The 17,860-nt window shown below is 36.7% G+C and overlaps 1 protein-coding gene across 1 annotated transcript; it reads left to right on the plus strand.

The window, feature by feature from the left end:
- The first annotated feature begins 9,153 nt into the window (after positions 1-9,153).
- Positions 9,154-17,450, plus strand: LOC137406161 (protein amalgam-like). Its single transcript, XM_068092691.1, has 8 exons — positions 9,154-9,323; positions 9,686-9,900; positions 11,462-11,634; positions 12,573-12,801; positions 13,913-14,082; positions 14,431-14,545; positions 15,529-15,719; positions 16,636-17,450. Exons 1-8 carry the CDS (start codon positions 9,196-9,198, stop codon positions 16,945-16,947), a joined length of 1,533 nt encoding a protein of 510 aa, XP_067948792.1. The 5' UTR covers positions 9,154-9,195; the 3' UTR covers positions 16,948-17,450.
- Positions 17,451-17,860: the final 410 nt, after the last annotated feature.

Below are 17,860 nucleotides of genomic sequence, written 5' to 3' on the forward strand. Positions count from 1 at the left end.
TAGATATCCCTGAAGCAGTGTGTGACCATAATAGATACCCCTGAAGCAGTGGGTGACCATAATAGATACCCCTGAAGCAATGTATGACCATAATAGATATCCCTGAAGCAGTGTGTGATCATAATAGATACCCCTGAAGCAATGTATGACCATAATAGATATCCCTGAAGCAGTGTGTGACCATAATAGATACCCCTGAAGCAATGTATGACCATAATAGATACCCCTGGAGCAATGTGTGACCATAATAGATACCCCTGAAGCAATGTGTGACCATAATAGATACCCCTGAAGCAATGTGTGACCATAATATATACCCCTGAAGCAATATATGACCATAATAGAACAAAAACATGCAATAACACCTTAGCTTTATATGAACTGAGAGTATAATAAAACATCATTTCTTACAAGTGCTGCCATAAGGCAGTCTAAATCACTGTATAGTTGATAATTTGTGTGAAGTTGACTAATTCCTAGTGACAGTGATTAAAAAAAATTGAAAAGATGAGCTTAAATACTTCGAGTTTATAATTGTTAAAAATTGTAAGCTTTTGTTTTCCATGAAAGAGATCTAGTCGAAGTTATTTCTCCAACAATCTTTTGTTTACCTATTGTGCTAAAAATAGTTTTATAATGATTACAGTGTTGTACATAAATTTCTTACTGAACTTTCTAAACTTCTTGATTCAATCGTGATTTTCGCAGTAATATCTTGCATTTACTACCTAGACATATTTGTTCTTCCTCTGATATTTATATGATATTCATAAATTCCTGTGCCCACCTTTTAACGATCTCTTTATTCTGTTTGTCCTTTCAATACTTTGGCTGCAAACTTATCATTTGAAGCTTTGAAAGTGAACTCAGAGTATATCTACATCACGAGTAATAATAGTCAAGTAATAATAATTCCTTCTGTTTATTCTACTAAACAGAGAGAAGCAAAGGAGTCACCGTGAAGGTAAATTAGGCTAGATTTTTATCGACCGAGAACAATCCAACCTTTAACCAATTGATAGGATTTATCTGCTCTTTTTGCATGCTTTTACCATACTCTAGCCTTGACATTGTCCTGTATATTTGTTATAGCCTGAGTTTTAATGTATAAGAATAACTCAGTCTCCAGTATAAGGCTGACCCAAAAAGCCGAGTTAAGTTAAACATCGGAGTAGTAAAGCTATAAAAAGAAAAAATTAGGATGTTTGTCGACGTTTTGTGCTGTTTCGTCAGGTTATGTTCTTGAGAATAATTTTAAAAGTTGGTTAAGAAGGGTGTAGAAGTGAGGTTTAGAATAGATGTGACGGAGAATAGAAGATGAGAATGTGTATACATACAGCTGTACAGTCATATTCTTTGCCGCCTTTTAAAACTGTTTGCACAAGCCAAAGCAGAACCTACATTGGTTCAATGTTCATACAGGATCTGATCTAAAATTGCATGAATGAGCTCTAACTCAAAACTTCAACTTACCTATCCAGTTAGTTCAATTTAATATACTTCCCTTGAGCTATAGATATATTTGTCCCACCCTCTTGCTGTGATGCCATGCAGAGCTGAAAGCCATCGGCCTCGATGCTGAGTAGCCCACTTGTTGTTACATGTTGAATTAATTCTACTCTGCCAAATCTAATCTCATTCATAGTAAGTTTTAATTTAGATATTAGCCAGAAGTCATAGGATGCCAGAATGGGTGAATATGGATTATGTTGTTTTTAGCGCAATACTGTTTAACAGAAAATGCAGTGAGGGTGGGTGCGTTAATATGGTGCAGCGCCCATGAACTTGTGCACCATAATTCAGGTTTTCTGTGTCTAACTCTTTCTTTAGGTCGTCTTAAATTATCTAAATATTCATCTCTTATATTCCAAAATTAATTTCTAGTTATTACAGTCGAATGAAAGTTCCCAACATTGCTAAAAGCTTCCTTGAAATCATTGCATGCTCTCTGAGCTTCTTCTAGTGGTCGATTAGCAAGCGTGGCACAAGCATTGATGCGACTCCCATGTTCAAACCATTTGTTAAAAACCTTTGAACAGTTTTAAAACCAAGTCAAGTCTCTAATAGTTAGGCGACAATCTGCCACGATTAATGACCTCACACTGTTTATTACTGAGCAAGTGCACCACTTTTTGAAAGTAAAGGGCACCGAACAGGTTCGCTGTCTCTACTTTTATTAAAACATTTGTGCCACTCAAAGATGAGTGGTTCTCAGAGCGGCATATTCAAAAACAATGTTTAACATTTCAATTCTCTACTTTCACACAATGTTTTATGCAAATGTGCTGTTCTGATAAATTAGAAGTTTTAATAAGTTTATCAAAAAATACACCAGAAGCGATCGACTGGCATAACTTGGGCTCACGCAAGAAAGCATGGCCATAGTGACCACAGCAACCTAAAATTTTGGCACAATAATCACCAGATGCTTGCTGGTGAACGCTGTAATAGGTTTTTCTGTCGTACAAATATGCAGATGCACACAACTGTGAGTATTTTTGGAACAGACCTTGTATAGCTTGTTTTATGCCGACACTAGACCAGGTTTCTCAGAAGTTTATTTAACTTTTGACATAAAATAGAAAAATAGAACCTAAGATATTATAAAGACTACGTTGGGTGTATTTGCTCGAAGTAGTAGGATATACAGGCTAAGCAGTATAAAACACAATCTACACTTGTAGCCCTGGTATAGTTTTCTACAAGTCATCTAAGAATAGGTTCCTTTCCTCATCTGGATGAACGAAACTAATGATAATAGTAGTAACTAAGGTAATTGTCACTGTATAAAGATGATAATACAGTAATATTAGCAAGAACTATAATAGTTTTCTGCTTTACTGGAGGTTAGCAAGGATTCTGAGGAAAGTGTTACACCTCTCATATCAAGTGTTTTAGCTCAAGGACCAAAACATTATACAAACCAACAACATGTCACCTTGTGGGAAGCCACAATAACAATAATAGGTGTAATACTAATAATAACAGCAATAATGATTTCTGGATCATCTCAAAGGAAATTTCAACCCTTACCTCACCTCACACCTCGTTGAGATAGAGACTGACATGTCCTTTGATTTGATTCATAAATCAGTACGTCTCAGGGCAGCACAAAATCTCAGAAAAGCCCTCGCGTAGTATTCAATTAGGTGACAACCCTTTGTTCCTTAGATAGGACTCACTATAAAACCAGTCAAACAACTGTAGTAACTACATGTATATCTCTGAATAATAATGCAACAAACTAACAGCCTGACATATTGCAATAGATTTATTATTGTTATTATTATTTTATAGTTTTTCTATGATAAATTTTATATAACTTTGTGAAGATAATTTATGTAATAGTTATTATTGAAGCTGTTACTATTATGTAAACTTTACGGCTAACACAGATGTTGAAGGACAGATGTTTCTTTTTTCAGCTTTGTTTGTTATTATAATAATCGAAAGTTGTCACATTGAGTTTTATTCATTGACATGCTGCTCACTGATGTGTAACTAAGTTACATGCAAAAATGCGAAAATTGGCCTTTTGAAATTTGTTTGTTTAAACTAAGATAGAAGAGATACAATCGAGTAAGAATTCACCTTGCATACGGATCAGTGAGTAGTGCCCTCAGGCACACAAAGCATTTCCTCTAACTTGTAAACTCTGTTACGAGGATCTCATTAGCATTCCTTGATTCCAGATTAACTTATGACAAGTCACTGATTACCACCTTACAAATATTGTCAAGTTTGGATTAACTCGGAGTAATTTTATACGATACAAACTAGGCTCCCTCGAAGTCGACCTTGTCACTGAAGCCGGGTGGTCGCCACCAATCTAACTGCACTTAAACTCGTTCATTGTTGTTCGATTTCGTTAACACACGTTTGTTTATTTAACAGTTGAAATGACTCCATTTTTAATGTGCGCATTGAATGATGGAAATTTATTAGGAATGATTTCATAAGTGTCAAGTATGGGCAACAAGTGCACTAGCAAATGTTTTGACATTTCTTGGTGACTTGTGTGAAGCCCGGTGCTTGTACCGACAACAAACATTGCGTTACTACAGAAATGAAAGAGTGCATACGTGCCAGTAATGCTTCCTAATACGTCTTGCATAGCGAAAATGAAAACTTATGTGGAAATTCAGGAATTGGCTTCATCTCGCTGACGTATTTTGCATTTTGTAAATTAGTATTCTGCTCGACAAATGTTCGGTGCAGAAGCTAATAAACCCCTTTGAAACTTCAACTATCCTGTAACTTATCTCAAGGTTAAAGGGTCATCAAGATGCTGTCTGAAGGCGGACTCGGTTTGGAAATATTTGTATGACGCGATCGAAATTGACTTGACCTATTACGTAGTCTATGATCAATGGTAGCGAGTAAATATTGGCCTAAATAATCAGAGAGGAATGTTACACGGAGGCCAAATCCTAGTTATGTAATGTTATAAGTGAACCTGGTGCATGGTTTACAAACAGATGAACATTGAAAAATAACGAAATTCAACAAAACTGTCAGTTTTTATTTTTGCCTTTCATCTATGAAAACAAACATTTCTTACTATAACTATCATATGATATTTTTCATGTTGGCATTCTGAGTGAAACACAGCAAAGCTCTTGATTAACATATTTGTATCTTATAGAATTGAATAGAAGGACTTGGTTATTGAAAGGCCCAATTGCTCATTTTGTAGTTTTATATACATTAACAATATTTCAATTGAAAAAAATGAACACCGCCATGTCACTTTGAGCCATTTTTGAAGAAGATGAAAAGTTGATGTCTCGTTAGAAATGATTAACCAATGACATAAAAGCTGCCTAAGCAAGGATTTGTCTTTCTCATTGTGATGGAGTAACTGCTTTAGCATTGCTGCTGAAATCAAGGCAAGACTTGAGACTAGGTAGTCAGCATTGCCATTTGTTTAAAAAATTCATAAAATTCACATTTGACCTTCATATTATGTCTAATTACATGAAAAATACGAGGTGTTTGTACTGAACTTATAGAGAAACATTTTGGGTTTATACAAAGAGCAATCATGGCTGGTGTAGTTCACTATAATACTGGTAAAACCTTGGGAACACACTATATTCCAGTGTGTAAAACAAAAAATTTAGCATACTTTAAAAATAAAACATTTATATGACAAAAAAGGCTGCAAATAATTCTTAAACTATGAAACAACTCAAAACATATTTGCATTTTATATTCACCTCTATTTCTTCCTTTTATCCAACTAAACAATGTAAATTCTATATGTTTGAAAAAGAAGGTAATCAGCATTGTTGAATATCATATTCATAGAACGCTACAGTTAATTTTATCACTAGCGAATTAATAAAGATATTAAATTTATGAACCCATTTAAATATCAAATGTGATAGGCTACTGTTTTGTTTAGCCAATACATCGTATTAACATCATTGCACAAGGGGCTGAGGCAGCTATAAGAATTGACTTTAGTTTTATGTAAAACATTGTAGTTGCTTTCCTTTGTAGGGATTTCCAAGAAAAATTTAGAAACCAGCCTTGATCATATCAAGTTCTTGCAGGTTTTATCAAAAGTATAGATATTTTTCTATCATTTAAGATTTTGTTTGTTAGTTTATGTGATCTGACTAGCCGCTAGCCAGGTTCGGCAACCTTTTCCACTCAAAGAGCCATTTGAGCCGTTTTCCGCAGGAAAGACTGTAGTGGGAGCCACAATCCCCCTTTGATATTTTTAATTAAAAAATAAAAAATACTACACGAAACTTTTTTGTTTAGCTTTTAATGCTTTTATACCATGTTTACACCATAAAACGAAAATGTGTGGCATGTATAATGATTTAACTGCTGAGAAAACAAAATTACACTTTTGCCAACAACAAAAAATAGTTTTTAAGGCCGTTTTAGTGCATAAATTTTTATAAGGTGTACTACCTGTATTAGTGTTGTTATTTTCCAGTAGTGCTGTTGACGATATTGCGGTCTTAAGTGGCTGGCCAGCCTTACTAGATTTATGATTGTTTAACCCGTTTGTTGACATAATATTAGAAGGTATCTCGTAGCGATCTGGCCCTCTGCGCAAGTCCGGTAGTATGTTTTTCTGTACTTTTATGTTAAAGTTGAAGCCATGTGACGATCATGTGATAAGGTACTAATAATAATAAAACGTAAATAATGACGCATAACAAACGACAATGTGATTTATCACCATAACTACATTTCTTTTAAATTATCTCACAAAATCTAGTGATAAAGCTTCTATAGTTTTATTACTTGGCATGTAAGATAAAAGGAAAAAATTTAAAGTCAGAGGGAGCCACAGCGAGGGAATGAAAGAGCCACATGCGGCTCCGGAGCCACAGGTTGCTGACCCCTTGAAACGTCCCGCTAGTCACTAGCAGGATGACCAGTTTAAATCGACCAAACCTGATCGCAATTAAAACGCTGATAAGGAAAAGACTTCTTCAGAAAATGAGGCAAATAGTTGCACTTCCTGTTTGTAAGTAATATAAATATACAGTCTCATCTTTAGCCAATCACCAGTCTCGGTTCTCATATGTTTACACAGCCTTTTGATAAAAATAATAAAAGAAACTCCAACTTCAAATCATTTGAAGCATATATACATGTAGCAATGTATCTGAGGCTATATTTGAAGTTTTATTCTAACAATCATGAGCAACTACAATATAAAATGTATGTCAATAAAGAGGCGTAACACTTCAAAGTTTAACGCAATAGTTGATGTCAATAACGAGAGGGACAAACAAAAAGCGTGACTATTGACTTCATTTGGAAGTCTGGGCATGCGTTTTCCTTCTAAAAGTTTTACCTGCTGTTAAGTTTTGTAGATTTTAATCTTAAAACATTTTGGCAGTCTGATCACCGGAAGCTACAAGTTGCAATATCATAATGTTATTTTAAAAGTACATTTTCTAGAAAGCTTACAGGTTGAGGATTTGTTTGATACATAGCATAGTTTATTCTATGCATTGATTTGTCAAAGCAAAACAGGAATTCATATCATGTAAAAAAGCTGTTTACTTATAGTTTTTGAACATCGCAGTTGGAGCTCATACACACACACGCACACACGTATGCACGGATAATGCACACGCGCACACAGACACATGCGCACACACACACGCACACATGCACACACACACGCACACATGTATGAACGCACACTGCACACACACACACATACACACGCGCGCACACGCACACGCACACATGCCCACACAGACACGCACACGCACACACAAAAGCACACACACACACACATGCACACACTCATGCACACACACGCACACACGCACATACACACACATACACACATGTGCTCGCACACACAGAAATGCCGACTTTTTGTGAGACCATAAACTTCAACCTTGATCATATTATTACAAAAAATATAGTAACCTCTAAGCTAAGGATGTTGCGATATCAATTGCTGAGCCAGTCTCACTGTAAACACATCAAACAAGTGAACAATAAACAATAATAATAATAATAAGGATGAATAGTGATAACACCAAACACTATCATAATGTTAATAGAACAGATGCATCTTTTTAATAGACAGTAGGTAAATATAAGTACTATATAGTTGCAGAGAATAGCCTAAAGATAATAAATATAGATGCTATATAAAATACCAGCTACTGTAACTTATTTGATGTGACTATAAGAAGGCTAGTATTTGCTATGATACATGCTCATTTGTACTACAACTTTTTGATAGACACAGACGATTAGAGTTCGCAGTTTCAATCATTAGTTTAATACTTGTATGCATCCACAGGCAGATCAGCCGATACAAAGAAAGTCGAATATTTCTTCTCGCTCAAAATGACGGACTAATTATTGACAACTGGCAAAGAGCCAACCGCCGTGTCACGCGTGAAAACTTCTCGAAGTTACAGAATTCGGACTGTCCTTAGAGTTCCTTAAGATTTCCAAAGACAAAAGCCTTTAAAGATCAGTTTAACTTTACAAAGCTTTGACTTACTCAAGCGTTGAGTCTATATTTTTTTAACCTTACCGTCTGTGAATTGATTAGCTTTTTGTTTTTATAACTATTATGCAGTCTAAACAGGATGCTCCTATTGGGGTTCATTACTCGGTCTAGCGCCTGTTAAATTATTAATTTCTGGTATGCCTATGTCTTAAATAATTGAATGTTTCAATTTAAGCAATGGCTGAGCTTGTAGGAATGCAAGACTGACGCAGGAGCTCCTGCACTAGCTGCACTAATACGATCCTTGCCTACCGTTAATCAACACAGCGTGTTTGCCTATAACAAATTACTGTAAATATTGCGCTGTTCATAGCGAGCAAAGTGTCTTTATATAACAGAATATATTGTTGTTTAGAAAGTATTGTTAAATTTGACTCGACTGATATCCGACATTCACAATGAGCATGATTAACGCCTTGCGATTTGATCTTTTGTCAAGCAATGCATCGTTATATAAATAGGCAGATGTATGGCTCAAAGTGTCTCCAATGGAACCTGAAGCTGGTAACTGCCTCAGGCTACGAGTAGATGTCTAGACAATACTATGTTCCCTTTCAATGTATTCAAGAAGGGAGTATTTTTCAGTGTGCCACGCTAACAGCGCTAACAGCCGATTTTGTAAAAAAATATTTTAATGAGTACACTGTGAGTCTGCCTGGGAATGGAACATGAACCCGCACGGAGAAAAGTTTGTGTCCTCACAAAAGCCGAGTGCAAATTTTACGAGAATTATAGTTTAAATTGAATGAGGGTTAGGTCGCCAACCAGGGTGATAGACAACTGAAAAAATATTTTCTAAAATGAAAGTTGTTAAAGATTTTTAACTTTGACCTTACAAAGTTCTGCGGCTCACATCTAACGAATTTTTAGGTTTTTCTCAAGTTCCGTTAACATGAAGTTGTACTCTTTAAAATTAGCTAAACTTTTAAGTGTGTAAAACCCAGCAAAAGATAGTTCAATGATATACACACACAAAAAATTCAAACATGCAAATAGAAGTTTTTCCTTCAGTAGGATGAATGGTCTGTAGGCCTTATCCAGAGCATACCTGTTATAAGGTATGTTGGCAGGTCTGCGTACTCCGTGGTATATAAGCTGCCCATTTACTTTCTTCTTTCTCATCTACACCAGCACTTGACGGTCACACAACCTTTAGACATATTTTGATAACAAACATCAGAATGAACAAACTTATCGCGTTGCTCGCAATCGCTATGGCGATATGTGCAACAGTCTGCCAAGCGCAGGTGAATAGTGGTGAATATCGCTTTCAGAGAGTTAGACTCTCTCCAGGGAGCCTCAGACGAAGGTAAGAACAGACATCTACTTATAGACAACTATTTCTACGCACTGTGACAAAGATTTTTGTAGAATTAGGGCTGAATTGCAGTTTTGTATCGTTATCTGGTAACCTGTCAATTGGCAGCTCTAATACTGGTCAACATATTCTTTACTTCACAGCTGCCAAATTGTCAAACTGTTTGATACCGAAATTGCTAGAATTTGTATACCTATGCACGTTTTTGGTTGTTATCTTATGAATATTGAACTGCGTAGCTTTCATAATGAACTTTTCAACAGCCAATCAGAAAATATAAAAAGTATAACTATCCACAATTTACGACGGATGATAAAATATTTCGATTTACTACCTTCAACTTTTGTTTTTAGGTTCACATTGACTAAAACAGACTCACCAAGATTTGCAGGTCGACAATTTGGCCAGCGTAAAAAAGTTGGAAGCAGGAGACCAAGTCCTGATACCCCAAAAGAACCTGAAACTAGCGCTGCTTCGAACCTTGGTCCAGCGTCTGCCCTCCGAGGCCAAAGAGGCTCCTATGATATAGCTGATCAGCAGAATGCCATACTTCCTGACCGAAACCTTGGTGAGACTAAATACTTAACGCTTAATGGAAGAAAACAAATCAGTCTGTCAAGTTTTTCAGTTCACCTGTTAAGGGGTGTAATTTGGTTTTTATTTTAATAAATCGAGACCGATGCAACATTTTAACTGATTTTCAAACCTTCTAAAAAACTCTGTAGAAGTAATGCTTGCTGACTATGAAATAAAACGACATTTAATAAAACAATGTAAATTGATGAATAATAGTAATAATAATGAGGTCAAACACACAGAAAATAACAATATTCTTCAGGTGATTGAAAACAGACTAAATTTATTGTCCATCACCTAGAGATGAGTGGTAATGCCTAATTTGCAGTAAATATTGACCCAACAACGCACTCTCACTGGTCTCAAGGAATTTAGAAGCAAGACTGATGAAGTGCTGCCGCCAAAGCGCTGCTGATAGGGTCAGCTGGTTCTTTATCGCTCCTAGTTTCATTAGTCATTGACCGTATTCAAATTATGTCTAGAAGTTAGCGAGGGCAGCAACTTGTTGACAGCCAGTACCGGCAGCGGCATGGTCTGAACTATCCTTGATTTTGGGTGGCCGTTACTTACGCAAACAAAGGAATGTCTAGAACAACAGTTGTGCCAGGGTAACACCTATGTCTATTGTCGTTATTAATCGAGCCAGACATTAAATATGTCGAATTTTCTGCGTGAGTACAAATTATTAGAAAACTTTTCTAGTCCAAGTACTTCAAATCTAGATGCTAAAGTAGATAGAGAGAAGGTGAGCACCCCTAGATTCTTGCTACTTGGAAAAAATTAAGGCTATTATTTTTGTGTGGGAAACTTTCTTATGACACACCGCCAGGTGCAAAGTTTGTATGACCAACAAAACTTAGTGGGTTCTCACGGACCCCAACATACGCTTGGTGAACACGGACCGTGTTTGTGAGCGTTATTGTTTGATAAATTTAGAGATCGGTGTAGCGAAGTGAGATCTTTTTGCTTCTCTCACGCGCTAAGCTTGCTAATGACTTTCAGTTTAGCTACTCTGTGGGTGGGAGTAAATCTCCTTGCTTTGTGCCTTTTAAAAAGTTTTAAATGGATGCATCCGGAGCCATGTTGATAATAATCACAAACGTGATGTTATGCAGCTATATCAGGGTGCGAGATACAAGATCAGATATGAGATAGAATGTGTTTGTTCTGAAGAAGTCAAATCTTGTCTACTGAGATCAATATTTGTAGCCAATTCACAAAATACAATTTTATGAAACCAGTTGCAGATGCCTCACATAAAAATTTATTTGAATTGAAAACAACATATTTCTTTTACTGATAAAATACATCGGAGACATACTACTTAATGAAATGTTGGCTATCAGATTACAATAAAACTTTTAGAGAATAATATTCAAAAAATATTTTTTAATAAACCCATCGCATTAAAGTCATTTCACGAGTCAAGTATTTTTTTTATAAGCACTTAAGCATGTACTGTAAGTTCTTGTAAGTTTAAATCATCCATAAAAACTCAATTCCACGTTTTAGACATATCCAAATGAGTTTAAACCATGAACATATTTGTTTAGACAAGCCTACAAAAGAAGAGTCTAACCCAAACAAGATAAACATTGAATCCAAATTGGTGCCAGAAACTGAAGATAGTGATATCATCACAGAGAGAGTCCATGTCGGTCACACAGCTATAGTACACTGTGCCTTTGACAACATGCAGCAAGTCGGTGCTTACAGGCAGGCCAAGGTATGCTGTCATCAATGTTTATGCTTGTTCGGATAATTCGCCAGCGTGACGGCCGTTTCTTACGTCAGCATTGTCTAAGTAGTTTTTCCTTATTAATCACATTAACATAATTTAAAATTTGAAAGCGATTATCAACCAAATCTCATGCAGAACTGGGTGGTCTCTTGTTAAAGTGTGGCGCAACAACCTGCTACCGTGTGTCACCTGTGGTTGTGTCACCTGTCGACACACTTGCTTAAGTATTGCCCCAGCTCAACCAGTGCATTTAATTTGTATCTAATGCAATTTGAGTGCCCATTGATCACCATGACTACGAAAAATGGTGATGCATTACGTAAACCTAGTCAGCAATTCAGTGCCCAGGGTTCTTTATCTCGGGCCATCTATTTAGGCCACGATTTCTTTTGTTTCTTTAGTAACTCAAAGTCGTGTCATAAATACCACAACTTAACGCGTATTATCATAGAGATTTTTCATAATACACGCCTTATTGTCTTTTCAGGCGTAATTAGCAACTGAGGGCGATTCTGTTGTGTTTCACATACCTCTAGTTTATGTTTGTGTAAACAGAAGTTAGGCCTTAACAATAGCCGAATGTTTTCTAATCCAGGGATGTGAATTGGCGTAGAAGTTGGCCTGCTTGAGAGGTGATCCCATGTTATCTAATGGTTCAGTTTACAAATATCTAACAATATATCTCAACATTACAACGTGTCCCGATGAAGCGCCGCTTACAGGGTAATCAATGGCCCAGCAGTCGGTATTATGTAATGAATGTTTATGTTTGGGAAGGAATTTCCATCTATTGTCACATTAGCCGAGGCACTTTAGTAACCTTTTCAATTATCTAAAGGAAAGACAAACATGATAGTCTCTTTAGAGCGATATATCTATGTTTGGAGAGCCGATGAATAATGAACCTATTGTGTTATGAACAGATCTGGTGGACGAAGCTGTCAGAGACTGGCGTGAGTCGGCCGGTTATCGTTGCTGCCGGAACACAAGTTAGAATCCCTGATGACAGACTTCGAGTTGTAACTTTCCCAGACAACACGTTCTCCATTCTTATCATCAAGAATGTTTTGCCGGAAGACGCTGGGCAGTACAAGTGCAGCCTCCCTACAGTCACTGGCACAAGAACTAGTTTTACCGCCCTTGAAGTAGAAGGTATGAGTTATTTGATTGGTTGCCCTTCCATAACGAAGAAAGATTATTGGTTGAAAGCATGAGATGCAATTTACTTGAAGATTAACTTACACAAAACCTTAGTAGATTTTATCAGTAAGTATCAACATTTTGCTCTCATTTGAAAATGTGTTTGATGCTTGAGATGATCCGACTGTCGGGATATTTTAAAATTTAAATCGACTAAACTTCCTGGCAGTCAAAACACTCAGATAAAATACATGTGCCGATATGACATCACTAGTTGTGCGGCTATGGACTATGGCTCGATATGACATCACTAGTTGTGCGGCTATGGACTATGGCTCGATATGACCACTAGTTGTGCGGCTATGGACTATGGCTCGATATGACATCACTAGTTGTGCGGCTATGGACTATGACTCGATATGACATCACTAGTTGTGCGGCTATGGACTATGGCTCGATATGACATCACTAGTTGTGCGGCTATGGACTATGGCTCGATATGACCACTAGTTGTGCGGCTATGGACTATGGCTCGATATGACATCACTAGTTGTGCGGCTATGGACTATGGCTCGATATGGACTAATTAAACTAGTTGCTGCGTCACGTATCTCTATTTTATCGGTTTCTTTGCCGAAGTGCAACTATAGATGTCATAATCGCGCTTCCACTTAAATCTGAGGGTTTCAAGGAAGGATCTCATTCAAACTATTATATCTTTGGACTGAGTAGGTCTACAAAACCAAAAATACATCAAACTGAAGCTTGGTGTCTTATCTTTATATTGATTTTTTTTCATTTTCATCACTTTGATGGTATAGGTTAAAGACTATCAAACTTTGACTAAACAGCTAATAAGGTTAAACATTTCGATTTAGAGTCAACATTATCAATAAGTTGTTTGAGCTCTGTTAAGATGTTCGCATCATGTGATCTATTGACGCAGTCTCACATGTTTGTATCATGTGATTGGTTGACACAGTCCCACGCGTTTGTATCATGTGATTGGTTGACACAGTCCCACACATCTGTATCATGTTGGTTGACACAGTCCCACATATTTATATAGTTTTTGATAGTTTATGCATCTCTGAAGAGGCTAACAAATAATGGCTCTTTGTAGAAGCGGAGAGCGACATGCTTGCCATTTCTCCCCGTGAAACCTCTCTAAATTCTGGAGATGAGCTTAACCTCTTTTGCAAGCCTGAGGACGATAGCCTGAGCGTCTGGTGGACTGCTAAGGATGCTTCCGGTAACAACATCGATGTCACGAGAGGCTTTGACAGAGTAGCGGTAAGTTTCCTTTCTTCACAGACAATATTCTAGGACCTGGTAGGCTACGGAAGGCTTTTTAAAGTTTCCCATATTTGAGTTTCATCGACTGGCATTTTCAATCAAGTTGTGAGACTCGATCGGACATGCAAGTCGTTCTGTCGCATTTCGTTCAAACCTTTCCATCTGTTTATTCTTTGCACTTAAAGCACTTAATTGGAAATGAAGTGGTTCTTCGCTGTTTTTTGAATATCGAATTGAACTTACAGACTATTTATGAATACCTAAAAACCTGGATATGATTTTTCTGAGATACCGTGGTATGTTTTGTATAAAAGCGTACTAAAACAACATGATTTGTGATTTTAGGGAAAAACTCTGACCATAAGAAACATCCAGAGAAATCAGGCTGGCGTTTATACCTGCCATGTGGACTTTGGAGTTGCGGCACCCATTAGAAGACATTTCAGCGTAGTTGTTAAAGGTAAGGTACTTCAAAAAGTTTGAGCCTTTTAAGTATCTCTTTCATGTCCTTCTCTCACCTTTTCTCTTTCATGCGCCCCTCTCACTTGCTCCTGTCCGTAACAAAGAACTGGACAGTTTACTCTTGTATAATTAGCTGACATGCCAGTAGTTATTCCGGAAAGTTCTTTGATGCCTGATTGAGGTGCCAGAGAATTGCGTAACAACAATTATCATTAACTATTTCCACACCTCGTCTTTCAGTACAATAATTTTAGCAGTTTATATTCTGCTAATAATTACTGAACAATGATCTTCCTTGCACCTAGTACGAGCCAAAGACTCACTAAGTCTTAACGTATTGTCTTTTCTCACCTCCGGATAGCCTCTTTTTCCGCGAGCTTCAAGTACAAATACCTGTCTTGACCTTCAGCTATGCGCTTCAGCTGATTTTGAAGGGTGATCCAAGCCAAATTTGATTTCTAAAAATTAATGTTGAACTTTTCCATCAGGGTGTATAACTATAAATAGAAAGTACTCATAATGATCTGAACTTTCTTATTTGACTATTAACTTCTCATACAATTTCCCATCTCGATATGGAAAGCAAAATTGATTATATGAGCACTGATTGTGAATCTGCATATTTTTAAAATAACAATTCATCGCTGGAAAGATCAACTATTATGCAGGTAATTTGATAAGTTACTGGCATTTCCACCCAAAGTCATTTTTTATCCGCTAGTTCGTTACAAGGTGCTGTTCAGTCAATCAATTACATGCATTTGCACTGTCAATAGTTGTTCAATAAGTAACCATCATGGATTGCCTCCCTATTATCTATCTCAATACTGGATGCTTCGTAGCTATCACCCACATGCCTTTCCATTCAAACTAATTCAATGATATCACAATGATACTGGCTCCAAACCAAATTACAAATAAGGCACCTGCCCCAATATCACCTTTCAAACTGCTCAATGTTATTGAAATTTATAATTTTAGAACGACCATGGCCCATTGAAGCTTACATCGCAGGATTTAAGATTAACTCCTTACTTGCCAAATACAACAAGGACCCAGTCTACGGAGACAATGTGAATTTGAGATGTGATACGGGTGGTGTACCTACCCCGACTGTAACTTGGTACAAGAGTGGAGTGCCTCTGTCAGACTCTTACAAGTTCTCTATCTCCGTAAGTGGCACCCTACCACAACTCTCATGTCAGCTTTAGAGCAGCGTTTGTTTGTCTGCCTGAAGCGACGCAAAGATTATTAGGAAAAACATTGCTTTTGACAGGTTTTGAACTTGCAACTTTTTGCCTGGTAAACAAATACTCTTTCACCTGCACCAATCAACTGCCTTGATGTTTATCAGAATATTTGGGCTGTTAGTTATTACACCTGACAACCTCTCATGGTATCAGTGTTTATAATATAATATATGATAATAATTAATAATTAATATAATATATAATAATGCTGTATATCGATATTATCCTTAGGTATACATAGACTAGCAGATTCAGTAGCGTCATACTTCTAGCTGAAAAAATGTTGACAAAGATGCAGATCTTGCAAGTTATACATATGATTTGCTATAACTTGCTAATGAAGAAACTATACAGTTAGTGAAGTGAAGCTTTTGATGCTTAAAACTCTGGTTTGGGGAATCAGCAGAAGTAGCCAAATGATTTCTTTTACGCTCAATTTGGTTTAGTCAGGCACCACTGAGGCTCACTTTTTATGGAGCAGTTTAGTGCTAGTGAATACAATGGTCACATTTTAATAGTACCAATTTATTTATGGCGCTTATTAATGAGACATAAACACAGAGAATTAAAAAACGAACAATAAACAGTTGAAATTTCAATTTTTTTAACAGTCATTGAAAATTTATTACTAGTGAACGCAGCGTTATAATCTATTTCTTTGATATTTTTATTTATCTATTAAATGTGTTTCAGTCTGAATACATTTGGCTACTTCTTGCATGCCTTTGTTACTTTGGTTCAGCTATGCTCTTCTGTAGCCAAGGTCGAACAATATTTTGTCGGTGTTTTAACGAGCTGTCTGTGATGAATAAATACCTACTCTTGTTTTCCGTTGCAGAGCTATGAGCCATCCTATACAGAAAATGCTGTCATTTCTAAACTGACCATAAAGGCTTTCCAGCGATCTGAAGAGGGAACGTATGAGTGCAGAGCTAGCAACGATGCCGGCACACAAAGTCAAGAGTTCAACATCCGCGGAGTTGAGAGTGATGACCCACTTCCTGCAGATGATGAAGATTATGCAAGAGCGGCGCTCAAAGGGCGAAATGGAGCTCTTAGAATTAGCATATGCAAGGCAGGCAGACCGTGTAAAACTAAGGCATCAGGAAGAGATGACGTGGAGGAATACAGCGGTGATGGACGATACTAAATATACATTAGAAGCATCTGAAATACTTCCCTTAGTTGATACCCATACTTCCATTAAAGTTATCCATGACCACCAAATAGTACTTTTGTATGCAATAAGAACCTGATTGAAACCAAATGATGTTACGATTTTTAATGAGTTCACCATCTTGAGCATTTTATGGAGCTAAGTCTAAGACTGAAGTTTCGACTGAATCTCATTGCAAATATTATGCGTTAACACGCATATGTACATTATACACTCCATGATTTCCTTATTGGATTTAACACGTCTTCATAGCATGCTTATTTGTACAATTTAGTATTTTAAATTTGAAATTTTACTAGGCTGATAAGTATGATAAAGTTTTTTTTAGAACTAACTGCGAATGATTTGCATTAAAATAGCATTCCAATATCTCTCAGTCCGTTTAGGTATATCTAGAACCCTGGTGCTCATTACATATCCAGTTCTGTATGACTTACTATTATTTATTTTGTTGAAATAAACTTGTACATAGCGTTCTTTTAATAACACATTCTCTTTTGATTTGAGTTCTATGCTTTTACGTAATCAGGCATTTCCAAAGCAAAACAGAGATGATAACTCTTGCAAGCCTTATTTCATGTTAAATGCAACATGCAATGTGCCAATTGGACACACACAAGCTTAGTAATGGCTAAGGAGAGTGTGAGAATTTTCCCTCCAGTGACAAAATTTCATCAAAGATTTTAGAGACAGTTTTTGTTGTAAGAATGTTACATGGCTGACCTCTGGTTATGTTTTACGCAATTGCTTTGAACACCAATCAGTTACACTTATTATTGCAAATAGCTGTGTTTGGCTAGGCTTGACATAGGAAATATAAAACAAGTGTAACAGTATAGCATGAGTTGTGCTATTATTAAGGAGACAACTCCTATTTGACAAATGT

Source organism: Watersipora subatra, chromosome 10, assembly GCF_963576615.1.
Source record: "Watersipora subatra chromosome 10, tzWatSuba1.1, whole genome shotgun sequence".
Taxonomy (NCBI): Eukaryota; Metazoa; Bryozoa; class Gymnolaemata; order Cheilostomatida; family Watersiporidae; genus Watersipora; species Watersipora subatra.